Below are 16719 nucleotides of genomic sequence, written 5' to 3'. Positions count from 1 at the left end.
CATTATTTTATAGTTATTAAATCAAGCAGACGTGCAGACCCTTTTTCTTTTCAGTTTTGTCAAGTCTGACATGACAACCCTGAGGAGAGTCTTTTGTGTTGCATTATGGGAACTGTAGGATCTACTCTATTAGCGTGGCACATATTTAAATATTGAAAAGGCCTAACTCCACGAAGAATGAAAGAAAACACAACATGTTCTCATCCCAACTCGTCACATACAGCCGCTTTGTTGATGAGCATAAACCTCAAAATATGACGTGCGAGGTGTCCTCCTACCTCTGTCTCAGATGTTCAGGGACGGTGTGTCAGTTCACACATGTAACATGAGTCTTTTCAAAATACACTTTGATTTTTTTACAGGAAATGTACAGTCTCTGCTCGGTGCATGTCTACAGTAAAAAAAAAAGAGTGTTGGTAAAACACACAAAAAACATGGTTTGTCTTGAACTTCACACTGGAACCAAACAGCGTGCTCCCAGGTGAAAGTCCTAGTTTGTTTGACCCATCCACCTCCCTTGCTCCTGCCCTGTCTGCCCTGTCTGCACTGTACGGCTCTTGATATCATGGTAGTTGCTGATGGCGTTACAAACTGCTGCCCACTGGAGTGTAACTTACCGCTGTGAAGAGTGTCTCGCTGTGTCTGCGTCTGATGCCGATGTGACCTGACTAAGCAACAGTGTTTGATGACTTCAGTCAGTGGCATGCACAGACTTTTTGAAGGGCAGGGGCGAAAAGAAAAGAAAAACCCTCCCAAGAGGGCACTTTAATGAGCGTTTTTTAACAATTGGGCCACTGTGCACACCACTGACTTCAGTCATCGCCCACTGCCTCCAAAACTGATGCATCAGGTGTGTATCATACTGCTGTGAAAGGTGCCTCTCTGGGTCAGCCTCCGACACTGACACTGAGTTGGGAGTGAGAACAGGCTGGAACACAAATGAAGGTGGTCCACAAAGAGACCATCTCACCAACATTATGAGGATGCTGGAGGACCAGAAGGAGCAACTCAGACGGCAGCAGCAGAGAGGGAGAGGAGAACACCAGGGAAGAGCGTCACTTCTGTATTTTTCAACCTTTTTTTTCCAGGTTTTGTGTCGAAGAGATTTATGGGAACAACATTTTCAGAGTGAGAGCGCTGCAGCCCAGCCTGCTCTCATATTGAAGTTGTCAAACAGCACCGCTTTGTCAGTGAGCTCAGCGTCAGACACAGAGACCAAGAACCTCCATTTGTAGTGGTATGATACGCAAGCAGGGGGTGTCAGTGGGTAACACGGCCGGATGGCGCCTGCCACAGCAGTATCATACCTGCTGGACAGCATCAGGTTGAAACGCTGCTGGTAAGAATTTAATGTAAGGATCAAGACAGTCCCTATGAGGTGGGAGGGAGGAGCAGCGGATGGAGCCAACAAACCCCTTTCAAACCGACTCTCAACCAGGAGGTGGTGTTTCATTCCGGTAGAGTCAAACCATGATGTTCTTTTACTGTAGAGTCCAGCAGAGGAACATCAACCACACCACAACCCTAACATCATGTAGTCTCTTCTAACAGCTGATGACTGCTGATGTGTGACTTGTGTGTTTGATCATCTCAGCTGACTGCTGCTTGGAGGCTCCATCTTGTTGTGCAGCTGGTGTCAGCAGCGTTCTCTTGGTCGTTCTCCTCACTTTGATTTGTGCAGCCAGCAGCTGGTGTTGTTGTTGTGTGGAAATGGAGACGACACACAGTCAGAGCTACTGCAGCTCTGTGACTGTGATGTTAGCGGGCAGACACTAGATGGCACTGCTGACTACATGTTAGTAACTCTGATTTGACCTTCTCTCTCTCTGTGTATAAAACGCGTGCATCAGACTGAATCAACATGTGTCTCCTCCCACAGACTCAGAAGAGACGCTCCAGAAGAAGAAAGAGTAGGAGCAGATGGTTCAAACACAGACGGAGCAGAAGGAGGAACTGAAGAACCAGACTCAGAGGGAACTTTAGTTTATAGTTAGATTTAATTTGTCTACTAACAATCTAAGTTTTAATATTCTCTGTTGCTTTTATCAATAAGACGATGATAGATGAAAGATGAAGATGTAACTCTCAAAAAGTAAGATCATAACTAAACACTTTCACTGACCTCAACATCATGAAGGATTCTTCCTTAAAATAATTCTGTTGGTGTTATTTGGATTAGGTTACATTAAATACAGACCGTGTGAGTCTTCATATCAGTAATTATTAATGAAAGCATTTGGACTGGCTTTTGTGTCAACACATTCTGTCTAAACTCATCACATATCATCACTTTGTCAGAGGACTTAAAGAGGCAACAGATAGGATTTGTTTTTTTTAGCTTGGCGCCACCTAGCGTCAGTGGTGTTGCGTTGCACTGTGGCAACGACCAAATTGAGCGTGGGGATCAGAGATAATGAATAAAATGTAGGCTGTAAAGCCACCAGTATACCTCTATGTATATGTAGAATGAGAAGGTGTGTGGACACTCTACTAAATAAATGAGTAAAGAGACCGAGCAACAATCATCAGATTTATCTGAAGAAAAAACAAATCGTAATGCAAATAATTATACCACAATGCACAGTACCAGTACAAACAGCTCACAGTAAATTATACCAATATGTACAGTATCAGTACAAACAACAGTAGACACAGTGGAATTATACCAATATGCACATGTAAACAGTCCCCATTCTAGAATAAACACTACCGTATGGAAACCATGCGGCCGGTTGGAGCTCAAATTGAATGGGAAACAAAGTCCAGTGTTCACTTAGCTGGGCGTAACTTAGCTGGGCGATGTCCGTGGATAGCTGCCTCCGTGAGAAGAGAACAGAAGGAAGGGAGGGGGGTATCACTGTCCGAGGGCTGCCGTAGAATGGCAACCAGGATGTCAGCCGACCAACACTCGCTACCCGCTCCCTGGTTGCGGCGATTTGCGATGCTGGCCAGCTAGGAATGAACTAGCAGCCAGTACAGTACAGTCCTCTCTGGTCTAGCTAACATTTAGCCGTGTTACTTACTGATCCATTAGAAAGAAAGCTAGCTGGACATGGGTTTTGAAGCCTCTTTGGTCAAGGAGCTCCCTCCATCTCTTGAACGCCTGACTGAGGTTTACTCTTGTTTTTCCTCTTCTTTTATCACTCTCCTTTTTGCTCTTCTTTGCCTCCTCACACAGAGGAGCTCCTTTTCTTTTGCTAGGCCGTTTTTCACTTGTCTCCAAACTTTGTCCGTCTGCCATTGTGCTCGTGACTCAACTATCTCATGCCCAACTCCTCATAAGGACCAGCTCCAGTCCCTGATTGGCTGACCGACCAGTTTCACAATACATGACGCGTTTCCTGCCGTAAAGCAGATTTTTTTCCGTGAAATTTCAGCACTTGTGGCAGAAGCTTATTGCAAAGATTGCAAAGCCACTAAGTAACCTATGTAAACACTGATAGTCTGATTTTACTGTGGACACTACCCTGTGCAACCCACATTATTTTCATCATGATATATTTAGGAAGAGATGCTGTCGGTTGCCTCTTTAAACATCTACATGGTATATGCTCAGTATCCTGCTGCATCTGCTGATGATGTTCAGGGACACCACAAACAGCGGTGCGACTCACACCTATGGCAAAAACATCCACTGACCGCAACCTGCAACAGGACGTCAACAAAGGCATGTGATTTAAAGAACAAAATCATGATTAGGCACAGTATCCTTATGTGAAGTGAACACCAGGCTCCCGGGTGAAAGTCCAGGGTGTGTTTGCTCTCATACGGACTTTCCTGCTTCGTATAGAACATCGTTACCGGCAGTGTTTCTACCTGACTCAGCCCAGCAGTGGATCATCCCGCTGCAGCAGGTGCCGTCCAGCCATGTTATCAACTGATAATGCCTGTCAATGCATCATACTGCTGCGACTGATACCGTCCAGCCAACAGGTGGCATATCCTGACACCACAAAACGTTGCCTGCCTGGTGGCGTATCATAACACTGTGAAATGTGGCTTTTGGCGTTGGTGAATCACTTTTTGAAACTCTTATTTTCCACTGACAACATTTGGCCTTTGGAGGGCAGCACTGAGCCTCTAATGTCTCCATGCTTTAGGACACATCAGCCAGGTCTCATTCTTCAGTCATCAAACGTCGCTGCTCTTGCAGAGATTTTGGCGTCAATCACCAGCGCCAAAAGCCACCGTTCATAGTGTAATGATACGCCACCAGGCAGTGTCAGTGTGCAGCCAATGCACCCAGACAGAATCTTTAGAGGTGTTGCAGTATGTCAGCAGATGGCACCTGTCATGGCAGGATGATTCACCGCTGGATGGCGTCAGTTGGAAATGCTGCCAGTAGCAACATAATAGAAGGAGCTGAAGTACCTACAGTATAAAAGTCAGGAGAGGAGGTGGATGGGTCCAGTAAAACCTGAACTTTGACCCAGGAGCCAGCTGTTTGCCTTCTGCATGAATGTAGAGAAAACCATGATGTTTTTTATAAACCTAACACGTCCTGTCCCAGAACGTCGACAGCAGACGTGAGAGGATACCTAGTGTGAAACACGTAGACGTTAAAGTCCACTGACAGAGCGACCTACCTGTACCTGCATGCTGTACCTCATTTAACAGGCTATAAAAAAATACTCCCCTCACATTTGTTCGCTTACAGATCTGACACACAAGTTCAAACTCCTCAGTTTGATCTTGTGTCAGCAGTTGACCACCGAGAGTCTGTTTTAAAAGCTGCAGCAGCTCTGTTGATGTCAGCAGCGTCCTCAGACGTGTGAACAGGCAGAGCAGATAAAACCATGTGGTTTAACTGAAACACCAAACAGCTAGCTTTTAAAAATAGACTCTGGGGCTGCGAGTGAGCCGTGGCGCTTCATGGCGTTAACCTTTCACTGCGTTTACCTATATTTATGAGCAAGAACACTTTGACATAGATTTGATGTTCTTCTCCATCTTGAACGCGTATTAAACAAGCGGAGGCAGAGTCTCTCCTCCATCCTTCAGGTGGTGTTTCTGCTCTCACTGACCTGCAAACACACACAGATACATGTACAAATAAATTATACTGCACGCTCTGTAAAAGATTTTAACATGTTTAGAGACTCATACAGTCAAATATCCATATAGCTATATTTGTTGTCATGTATGTATCTGTAGATTTGTATCTGTAGTTTTTGTCTGTATGAATTTATTTTGTGTTTTTATGCAGATGACACACTTTTATTTCTGTTAAACCAAATGGTTGCTTTGTAAAAGTGACTGCCTTTATTTGACAACTCATGGATGTAATTTATCTTTATGCAAAAGTCATTTTAATCAAATATATTTCTAGCAAAGCTCCTGAGCATAAAATGACAGTATGAAAAATAATAAAGATAAAAACACTTCTCTCCTTACGCTGGTGTCTGATGGCTGCATATGTTGCTCTGTTTGCTTCAGCTGCCTCTCCACAGACTGAGGAGTTACAGAGACACAAACTTTACTGTTATCCTTCATTCCAACTTAATAAATATTAAACTTCAGTCACCAGAACAAAATGTTGGCTCGGTGCGTTTCTGCACACCACAAATGTGTTATGTTTATATGTTTTATATGTTTGACCAACACGTTGTCAACCAAAGGTATCACAGATCAGTCAGTGGACATTTCTATATTACACACTGGGTGCTTCTGTGTCCACCCAGACATCACAAACAACACTGAGACATCAACAAAAGTACGTGGTTAGGTTTGAAGACCGTCATGGTTTGGCTCCACATTCACACAGGAAGTGAACGACGTGCTTCTGGGTGATAGACTGGGATTTGTTGGATTTTGCAGAGATGTACGTGCCAACATTGTCCTGGTGATTGGGGTGTAACCTGGGCAGAGTTGTTGTTGTTTGTGGACGATATGAAATACTATTTGTCTTTTAATCATGTCAACATTTGTTGCTTTATACATTTGGATCTCTGGACTTAAGGACTGGGTTTAATTTAACTGCAAAACTGAAATCCATGTCTCATATCCAGATACATTCATTAGCCGTGATGTCAAACTCTCATTAATGCAAATGTAAGCATCCATCACTTGATGTGTTTCTGCTTCAAGTTAAACTAATCTGTACTACAGTCATAGTGTCAGTGGTTACACAGTGAATCTGTTCAAGAATATATCTGAAGAAGAAGAAAATACCTCTCTCCTTCCTCTTTGGTGTGACAACAGCATACGTCACATCCGTCACATGACTCACAGTATTTGCCTCTGGACAGCCTGAAACATTAAATATATTCACTGTCATCTTCATTTCATCAGGAACAATAGAAGTACAGTTGTTTACAGGTTGTTTACAGGTGTGAAGGTGTATATATATATATATATATTTGTGTTTCTTGTGCCTTGATTTATGTTATGTTTGTAAAGATTTAATTTATTTTTGTTGTAGTTAAAGGGGTATCATTTAAAATATATGAATTTGCAGATTATTATTTTTGATTGATTGATTACATTACATCTTACTTGAGTACAATTTTTGGCTACACTACCCACCACTGCTCATTTCTGTTAACTACAGTGTATTTTGACTTTAAAACATGCACTGTCAGATTCATACACACTGAACGTCTCTGCTCACTTGCTTCATACAAACTGTTTCCTCACATGCTTCGTGAAGAAAGGAAGCTCAACCTTTCACCAGGAAATTTGTAACATTACAGCAGCAGAGACACAAATTATAAACAGGACAAAAAGTACGTATTAATAAAAAGAAAGACACGATCAGTGTTTTAAATAAAATGTACAAAACAAACAGCAATACAATATGTGAGCAGCAGAATATAATAAAGACACAGACTGAGAGGCTGAGTTCACATCACTGACTGATGGAAGTTTAGATATTAAACACTTTATCATTTACTGATATTGCACCTAGTAAAATAAGATATATGAAACAAATACCTTTCTTCTTGTGTTTTGTGACTTTGGCGTACGTCACTGTTCGTGGATCATCTGCGCTGACGTGTTCATACACTGAAACAAACATGATAATAAAATATGAATATTCACTGTAGCATCTGCCGCCGCACAACACATCTGCCACCACTCAACACATCTGCCACCACTCAACACATCTGCCACCACTCGAGACATCTGCCACCACACGACACATCTGCCGCCACTCAACACATCTGCCACCACACAACACATCTGCCACCACTCAACACATCTGCCACCACACAACACATCTGCCACCACTCAACACATCTGCCACCACACAACACATCTGCCACCACTCGACACATCTGCCACCACTCGAGACATCTGCCACCACACGACACATCTGCCGCCACTCAACACATCTGCCACCACACAACACATCTGCCACCACTCAACACATCTGCCACCACACAACACATCTGCCACCACTCAACACATCTGCCACCACACAACACATCTGCCACCACTCGACACATCTGCCACCACTCGAGACATCTGCCACCACACGACACATCTGCCGCCACTCAACACATCTGCCACCACACAACACATCTGCCACCACTCAACACATCTGCCGCCACACAACACATCTGCCACCACTCAACACATCTGCCGCCACACAACACATCTGCCACCACACAACACATCTGCCACCACACAACACATCTGCCGCCACATGCCTGCAGTGTCCATCATAACCAACAGAAGCTGCTACACTGACCACAGGAGCTGTGCTCATGTGAGGGCACGGCACCACTCAGCTTTATTCTCACACAGCTGGTCTATTTCTAGTCTGCACACGGCTCTGCAGCCCTCCAACACATAAAGCTACAGAGAACTGTGTAAACATTTCATACAATGTGTTTGTAAATAATAAAAATGAGGCCAACATGCAGTATTTCATATTAAACTCATATGATGCGTCCTGTGGTTAAAACCCTCCAGTTAATGACATCAGCACCTCTTCATACAGATGCAGATTTCTATATTTGTCTTTTTTATGCTCCATTTAAAATCAAAATATCAGCTGATGTGACCGTGACTTTTTGACTGTGTGTTCAACAGCTGTTTGACACTCACCTGGGTCTGACTGTGTTGTTGGCGCCTCAGAGGGAAAACACGCCGCTGTGCAACAGGACGAGAAACATCAGTAGACAGTGTTTTAACCCCTGACTGTCCAGTATTGGCACATGGCAGCTATGATAATAATAGTTATAGCTGAAACATCTGAAACCATCCAAGGTTCAACTTCTGAGAGAAAAGTCACAATCTGGTTTTTACTTTGTGCAGCTTCAAACGTTTTGCACCGTACATCACATTTACATCTCTTAATCTGCTTATCTGTTACTCATAAAGGTGAAGGTGAGCAGCAACGGTGCTATGTTCATGTCCATGGTTTAAAACCAGCTCTAACAGGTTTATAAACTGAGAGAGAAGAAGAAGAAGAAACCACACAGAAAGCAAACTTCACATTCCTCCCAGGTGATTTAACGAACCTCTGTGTTTCCGACACTGAAGCAGTCCCACCACCAACAGCAGCACAGACACACACAGAATGCTGAAGACAACCGGCAACAGGACGGAGAGCTGAATGGAGCCAGGGTCCAGAGGAAGATGAGGAGGAGGAGGAGGAGGAGTAGGAGGCTCTTGACCCTCCTGAGGTGTTGTGTCTTCATGTGAGGGAGCAATATGTGCTGTTAACACCATGAGAGATGAAAGTGTGACATGATAAAGTGTTTTATAATAATACAACACTTATATATGTGAAATATTTTACAGGTTATCTCAAACTGTCTTACTGAACACTCAAAACTAGTCAGTCACTGACTTCCACATCAGACATCTGACGCCGAAATGGACTATGGACTGTGCTTGTAGAGCACTTTTCTAGTCTTCTGACCGCTCACTGTCACCTGTTTACACATGAGTCACATTCACACACTGCTGGCCGATGCTACCACACATGGTGCCATCCATTAGCCACTCACACACTGATGGAGCAGTGTGTGAGTGGCTAATGGATGGCACACTGATGGAGCAGCCATCAGGAGCAATTTGGGGTTCAGTATCTTGCTCAAGGAAACTTTGACATGCAGACTGGAGGAGCCGGGGATTGAACTTCCCATCTTTCGATTAGTGGACAATCTGCTCTACCTCCTGACCTATAGCTGCCCAAAAAGCCACCTTTCATGGTGGTATAATACGCCACTGAGCGGCGCTAGTTGGTGGAGCCTGGTCTCACTCTGAGGGTACCAAAATCCGGCACTTGGGCAGTGACCAACCACGTGTGTGTTGGCTAAACGTAACCACGTGTGTGTGTTGGCTAAACGTAACCACGTGTGTGTGTCGGCTAAACGTAACCACGTGTGTGTGTCGGCTAAACGTAATCACGTGTGTGTTGGCTAGTTTCATTATGTCTCACCTGTGACAGCCAGCCAGCTCTCTGCTGATCCTCCAGCTCCAGAGATGTGACACCTGTAGAGTCCTTCATTGGACCTGGAGACATTGCTGATGGTCATCCGGCCCGTATATCCAGTCTTACTGAAGAGGCCGTCTCTATAGAAGTCAGCTGCAGAGCTGGACGATGTCATCTTTCTTCTGCAGCGCAGAGTGACGGCCTGTCGTTCCATCACAGGCAGAGCAGGACTCTCCAGGATCACATCACCAGCTGGACAACAAGAAATAAAGTGCAACAACCTTCACCTGCTTTATTCTGGAGCTTTCAGCCACACTGTGTTTTCTTGAAGAGCAGAAATGTTGCTGGAGTCAGTGTGTGTTGAACGTACCAGTGACGGTGATGTTGACAGCGTTGCTCCTGTCTCCCTCTGCATTTTCACACCAGTACTCTCCACTGTGTGTTTCAAAGGCAGGTGTGATGTTTAAGAATCCAGAGTCCCACTGAGAAACATTTGAGGAAACCTTTCTCATCACTCTCCATTCTGATGAGCCGTGAAACCCCCGACACTTGAATGAGATGGAGTCATACTCAAAGAACTGCAGTCTGTTTGGGTCCACGTGAAGAACACATGCATCTGTCACAGAGAAGAAGAAGAAGAAGAGGAAGAGCAGTGAGAGAGACGTCCCTGCATGTTCTCACACTGTAACAAACATGTGGATGTTCTTTAATCAACAATCTGAACTCACCAGATCTGTGAACACTGGAGCTGCTCTGCCCTTCATCAGTGAGCAGCAGCAGCAACACATTCACCACTGGAGAGACAAAGAGGACAGCAGTGTGTCACACACACATGACGCCAACATGTGAACACCCTGCAGTATAACGAGGTGATGCAGCATGGACACACACTGCTGCAAATGTTCATCACTCTTCATATTATCAACGTGAAGACAGCTGTGTCTGTGTGACGTCTTCAGGGTGGAACGTGTTCATGTATGGCACATGACACACATGACAAATATGAAACAGAGTAAAATCAGACCTGATAATATCGTCCATGACTCTTAATGTAACTATGCACATTTATTAAGTCCTACTCAGGTCCAAACTGGAGGCACTTACTAACAGTTATACGACACTAATGTGTTCACAGAGAGTTTATAGCCGTCACTCATCTTCAGCTCTTGTCCCCAGTTGGGTTTTTCCTGCAGGATGCTCCGGCACTAAGACAAAAAACACGTCTGTTTTTCTGAAGACATGAAAAGTTGTTTTTTAGAGAAGTTGACGCAACAAACACATGATGATCTTATAGACCATGACGCATCACTGCAGATTAAATTAAACAACCCAACAGGATGTAAAGGAGATAAAATGAACTTGAAACATCTGCAGAGTGACTGCATGACTCATGAATGCAGCAGCAGTATTCTACTGCACCATTACTACTTTATACTTTGGATGATCAAACGTACGCACTTTACTGAAGGTACTGAGTGCATCATTTTTCCTTTAAGTGTTTTTAGTAGTCTTCCTCAGTGAAGAATCTGATAAGAAGAGAACCTGACTATTATAGCGTGGCTGGTGAAGATGGACACACAAAAGATGCACAATATATTTTGTGTAATTATAACCCTTCATTCATTTAAACTTTTATTTAAGACTCAACTCCCTCACTCTCACTGATGACATGAACACATGAACACATTAATCAACCAATAAGCAAACAAAGAACCATCAGACATATCAATTAAATCAGAAATTAAATCATCCACAACAACAAATATCAATATATGACTGAACGTCTGATAACGCTCCCTGATACAATCTGACATTCTGTTTGTTTGTTTGTTTGTTTGTTTGTTGGAAGTGATCTGAGAGTAACAACTGCAGACAGACTCACTCAGTGTGACGCAGAGCGCTGTGACCTCCATGGTGTCTTCCTGCTGACTGTCTGATCATCACACTGAAAGACAGCTAAACGTGATGTCGCTGAAGGTGAAGCACTTCCTGTTCCTGTGCAGAGAGCAGCTCACAGCAGGTTACAGCCTCACGACGTCTCGCAGCTCTCAGTTCCTCTGGAGGGTAAAAATACACGTGTGAAGATGGTCAGAGCTGCTGGGTCTCTGACCTTCATCAGAAAGTTGATTATTCATATTCAATAAATTAATCACATATTTTAAAGGGTCACTGCGCTGACGTCACAGGAGAGGTTCAGTCTGTGTGAACAGATCTCTGTGGCTCTGTGGCTGCGTCAGGTCTGAGAAGATAACCTTGATGATGTAAGCATGATGTCATCAGAGGCTGCAAACAGGGAGGAGTGATCCAAGAGGGGCACACGGGCTGCGTTCAGCCTGACAACACATTCAGTTAAACAGAGACAGTTATGTGGTGGCGTTTGATTCAGTCCAAACAAAAGATGCTTTATTCAGGAAACATTTGTCAACATCAGCAGAGCCAGTGAGAAATAAATCCAGACTTGAATGTACCCAAGGATCTACCTGAACCTGGCTGACAGCTGATCTGGGTCACACCTGTGACACACACACACACACACACACACAGAAGGAGAGGAGACATACCTCAATGCTCGCTCCACACGTTTACAAACCGTCTCACATCATGTCGTTCTACCTGGATATAGAAGCAAAGTGACGCAGGACATTTAGAGGTTGGCCCAGGTGAGCAGCTCTGGAACAGGCAACAGGTAAACACACAGTTAGAGGTCCAGGTCCAGGGCCAGGTCCAGGTCCAGGTCCAGGTCCAGAGTCAGGTTTGAGGTCAAACGAGTGTAGTGGCAGTGGCTGAGTGTCGGTGGGCTGATCATAAACTGCAGGAGTGATGAAGGGAAGTGGAAACAGGTGAATGAAGAGTCATGTGACTGGGACAGTGTGAGGACATCTGCTGGACGGAGGGAGAATGACAAGTCCAGGCAGGTGTGTGTGTGTGTGTGTGTGTGTGTGTGTGTGTGTGTGTGTAGTAGGCAGTTTTGGGATCAAATGTGAACTTGTAACTAGTCCAGTATGACGTGTTGGGGACTGTAAAGTTTTTTAGTTCAGCTGTGAGTTGAGTTGACTGGATCGTTCGAACAACGTGAGGTCAAAATACGGTCGCAGCTTAGATTACCCAGGATGCACTGTTTTAAGAGCATCTATGAGGCAAACATGTCACATTTATCTGTATGAAAACATTCATACGTGTAATTACACTCTGAGCTGTTAACATGTACAGCAGGCCTCAGGCTGGTTTGTTGGAGGCTGTCTGTGTCTCCTCCCTCTGACACAGTCACATGTCAACATGTGAAAGTTGTCCTTCCTCTAGAAGCTCGTTCCTGTCCTGCTTTATTAGCCCCCACAGCTAAAATGGTGCACTTTCATGCTAGCTGTACAACCTCATTTTGTAGCTAATAGATACCACAATTGATGTATAAAATTAAAAATGATCTATTTTGGTCTAAACACAATCCCCATGAAACTTATGACAGACTAAATTCACTTTCATGAGTGAAAAATGCTTTTTTGGACATAAATCTCGAACCACTTAACTCATGTGGTTCTTACCTTCACAGACTCCATAAAATGATGCCTTCCTCCAAAATATTTGGTCACATGCTCAATTTTATTTACGGTTTCCTAGCAAGAAGGGGTGGCTCAACTTACCCTTTGGCTCAACTTACCCCAGTGTCCCCTATAGCTGTGTCATCAAACCCAATATTTAAATAATAATAATACATCCGTAGAACGTCTACAGAGGTGCAGAATTAAAGTCTATATTTTCCTGAGAACAAATAATTACAGTAGAGAAATAATTGTTTTGGAAATTTTGACGGGTCCAAAATATGTCAGTATCTTGATTTGGTTACCTTGGTTACAGCGGTTGGGGGGGGGGGGGGGGGGTGCTCAGGGTTGCCAGATTGTGATAGCTGCAGAGGTATGGCGTCGTCTCAGTGCTATCCGTCACAAATTCTAGCTGTGTTATGATGATGGCTAATTTCAGATATTTTAGCATTTTCTCTAGAAACAATGTTTTTGGGACTGTGATTGTTCCCGTTGTAGAGTTGTCAAATAGTGTCGTAAAAAAGTGAATCTACTGAATATGTCTAATATCCAGTAAACACCAAGCTCAGGAGTTTTTCACCCAGGAATCTAGTTTTTACACAAAACTATGGACTTGGTCCCAGATGGATCCCTGGACCAATGAGAGCTGCGCAGGTCCCCTGTCATGCACAGGACGGGTCATGAGGAGACATGTTGACCAAAATCAGGAGGCGAGAGCTCAGTGGCGTTCCTGATATAGATCCCAGTACACCTCAGGCTGTGAGCACTCCCTCCTCTTCATCCTCACCCAGGACACTGTATAATGACAAAGCCTGCTCCTCCTCCTCATCACTCCCTTCTGCCACTCTGGGAGAACAATAATGCACTTCTCCCTCTCTGGGTCTTCTGTCAGTTCAACACACTCGGGCTATGTGTCCAGTCATTGCACATGACATTTTTCCTTTTTGAGCTGACAGTCCTCAGGTGCATGTTTACCCTTGCAACGATAACAATCTTTATCCTTTTCTGCACTCCCCTGGCTCTCTCTCTTCTGCCCCATGCTTTTTGATCCACCAGCCCTCACTGCATTACAGCACATGGCTCCTGCTTTGGCCTGAAAATCCTGCACATTTTTGTTGGCAGACTCCATTGCTTGGGCTACAGACAGGGTACTTTCCAATGTGAGATTGGTCTCTGACAGTAATCTTCTCTGGATTCGGTCATCATTTATTCCACATAGCAGCCTGTCCCGTAACATCTGTGAAAGTGTCTCTCCATAAGTCTCGTGCCAGTTTCCTTAACTCAGCCCCAGATTCAGCCACAGATTCAGTGGGTCTTCTCATACGTGAATCAAATGTAAATCTCTGGACAATTTCACTTGGTTTGGGGTTAAAGTGGCTCTGTAATAAAGTTACCAACTGTGAATTCTCTCCAGGTTTTGTAAGTTTGTGCTCCCTCCACACTGAGCAATATGGACTTCTTGATATCATTTGCAGGAAAGAAGTGCTCCATTATTTCACAGTATTCCTCCCAAGCTTGCACTTTTGAATCAAATGGTGGCAGGGATCCTGTTGGTGCCATCTCACCTGCATGTGTCTTCCCTCCTTCCACCAAGGTCGTTGTCCATCTCTCCAGATTATCCTCGTCGCCAATATAATATTGTGACGCTTGGAGAAACAGGACGCAGGACACCAACAATAGCTTCCTTGGGTTTTTACTTGCACGTGGTAGGGTTAGGGTAGGCACACAGACGGAGAGGACATCACATGACATGGATCTTCCTGATATAACGTCCTGACTAGGGCTAACTTACACACAGACAGCAGCACTGTGTGACAGCCAGGGAATAAACTGCAGCTTCATGAACCAGTGCTGCTGCGCTCTGATCATGTTCTGATTGTTGAGGCAACAGCGCCATCTAGTGGGCTCAGAGAATACACAGTGACTCACGAGGCTTCATTATCACTAGCTGTTCTGTACATGTGTTAGATGTGACTGCAGGCCAGTCTCAGGGGGCGGGGCCTTCTCAAACAGCAGTGACATTAGTTGGTGAAGACGTTAGGTTGGCGTGCCACCTGGATCTGACCTGGAGCCCATATTTGTCCATGTGTGGCATGAAGGACAAACACTGTGGTCAAACAAGACCTGTCTTACAGAGGACGGACATCAGTGTGCAGTGAGAGACTGAAGCATGGAGATGTGTCACTGACACTGTCTGCAGTCACACTCTCTGATGGTGGAAGATACAGATGCTGCGTCCCCTCCCAGGATCATCAGTCTGCTGCGGAGCTGCTTGTTGTGGTGCACATGACACATCACACTCATGATGCATGCTGTGAGCCTCATTGGTCAGATGACCTGGTTGGATCACCTGGATGGAGTTTCTCTTTTGGAAGTGTGTGCTTCATTAGTCCGTCTTTCTGGTAGAAGGAGAACAGCTGCGTCTGCATGACGTGAGGCGGCAGATGAGCAGGTGAAAAGCTGTTCCTCAGCCCGTCCTCTGGTCATGTGACATCACTCTCAGGAGTTTAATTCCTCCAGTTAAACTTTATTCATATAATATCAAAGATTTCAGTTCATGAATCAGCTCATCGTGCTGCTCTGTAACTGCAGAAACACAAAGATCACACTCAGAGGGAACTTCAGTTTGTTACAGTTTATTTGGTAAGAACATCATGGTCGCATCAGTAATGTACATTTAAGAAAATACACCACATATAAACACATTCAGAGGGTGATGATATATATACTACTGTATAGAGATGACTGATCCCCAGAAAAGATATTTTACCTGTTAATCTCTGATAAAAAAAAAAAGGATTTATTTCATGGTGGTTTGAGGAAGATGTTAGAGGTGAATATGTGCACGTGTGTGTTCTCCTGGGACTGCATCATGCTGTCACCTTAGTAGTACACACAAAAAAATGCTGGGTTATTTCTGTAAACACATTGTTGGGTTGTTTCATGCTGGGTCAGAGGGGTTGGAAGGGGTTCATTCATAGCTAAACAGTTGGATGGGTTACTGTGACCCAACCAGTGGGTTATTAATTGTCCCGCTCTTCTATTGTTCAACTTCACAGGAGGACACATCGAGCAGATTTTCTGCTAGGTTAATATTTATCTATATTTTCAATAGTTGGTGGTAACAGAGTGAGCTTATTATTATTTCACAATCCTGGATCATAGGGGGGTTAATATTTTTTTTTTATTCTGTGACATTTATTAATAAAGTTGAGCAAGTTTAGAATTTTTCCCTAGATGCTAGCTGACTTCAGCTAATCTTTAACAATGCTATAACGTTAGCCGTTTTGAATTTTGCAGTTTAATGTGTTGTAACGTTAGTCTCCAAGCTTTATTGGTCATCTGGCTTTACTACCTACTGCACATTTATATCTTAACATTTTTAGGCAACATTAGCTGGTTTTCTATCATTAAGTTAGCGGTAAGGTTAGCTAACATTAACTAGCTATCGTAGGATCTCTGGTGTAACGTTAGGTTAACATTAAGTTAAGAGGACTTGGCGTTACACATGCCGACAATGTTTTATGGTAAACATTACTATAGTAATTTATTTGTCCATTCAACAGAACATGATATATACATACAATTTGGATTTCTGTATTAAGTATGGGCAAAAAGGCATAGGCTGAAGCAACATCTTATTTTTGCCTACCCTATTTACAAGAAGGAAAGTTGCAGAAACAGAACACTGAGATAGCGATAACGAGATGGCACAGTTTTAAACAATGATTTTTTTTTATCTAAACTGAAAACAATAAATAATATTAATCTAAGCAGAATCTTCAATTCATACTA

The 16719-nt window shown here is 43.8% G+C and overlaps 1 protein-coding gene across 2 annotated transcripts; it reads right to left on the bottom strand.

The window, feature by feature from the left end:
* Positions 1 to 2694: 2694 nt before the first annotated feature.
* LOC117246456 (low affinity immunoglobulin gamma Fc region receptor III-A-like) lies at positions 2695 to 11704 on the bottom strand. Of its 2 annotated transcripts, XM_078164238.1 has the most exons (11): positions 11542 to 11704; positions 11271 to 11445; positions 10117 to 10182; positions 9759 to 10004; positions 9395 to 9640; positions 8469 to 8666; positions 8053 to 8097; positions 6934 to 7005; positions 6172 to 6249; positions 5395 to 5451; positions 2695 to 5024 (listed from the first exon to the last, which is right to left on the bottom strand). In XM_078164238.1, the coding sequence occupies exons 2-11, from the start codon at positions 11299 to 11301 to the stop codon at positions 5017 to 5019; spliced, it is 1047 nt and encodes a 348-aa protein (XP_078020364.1). In that variant the 5' UTR covers positions 11302 to 11445; positions 11542 to 11704; the 3' UTR covers positions 2695 to 5016. The 2 variants fall into 2 exon arrangements, with proteins under 2 accessions (XP_078020364.1, XP_078020365.1); XM_078164239.1 differs by having other exon boundaries at positions 11271 to 11704.
* Between the last annotated feature and the right edge of the window lie 5015 nt (positions 11705 to 16719).

Source organism: Epinephelus lanceolatus, chromosome 22 (genome assembly GCF_041903045.1).
Source record: "Epinephelus lanceolatus isolate andai-2023 chromosome 22, ASM4190304v1, whole genome shotgun sequence".
Lineage (NCBI taxonomy): Eukaryota > Metazoa > Chordata > Actinopteri > Perciformes > Serranidae > Epinephelus > Epinephelus lanceolatus.
The sequence above is the reverse complement of the archived record's forward strand: the minus strand, read 5'-3'. Positions and strand labels throughout refer to the sequence as shown.

Excerpts from the sequence above, each read along its gene's own strand:
- LOC117246456 (XM_078164239.1), bottom strand. The coding sequence starts at position 11,301 with ATGGAGGTCACAGCGCTCTGCGTCACACTGA. Across the intron at positions 8,098-8,468 it reads TCAGTGTCGGAAACACAGAG|CGGCGTGTTTTCCCTCTGAG; the intron begins GTTCGTTAAATC and ends CCTGTTGCACAG. Across the intron at positions 6,250-6,933 it reads CACAAAACACAAGAAGAAAG|GCTGTCCAGAGGCAAATACT; the intron begins GTATTTGTTTCA and ends TTAATGTTTCAG.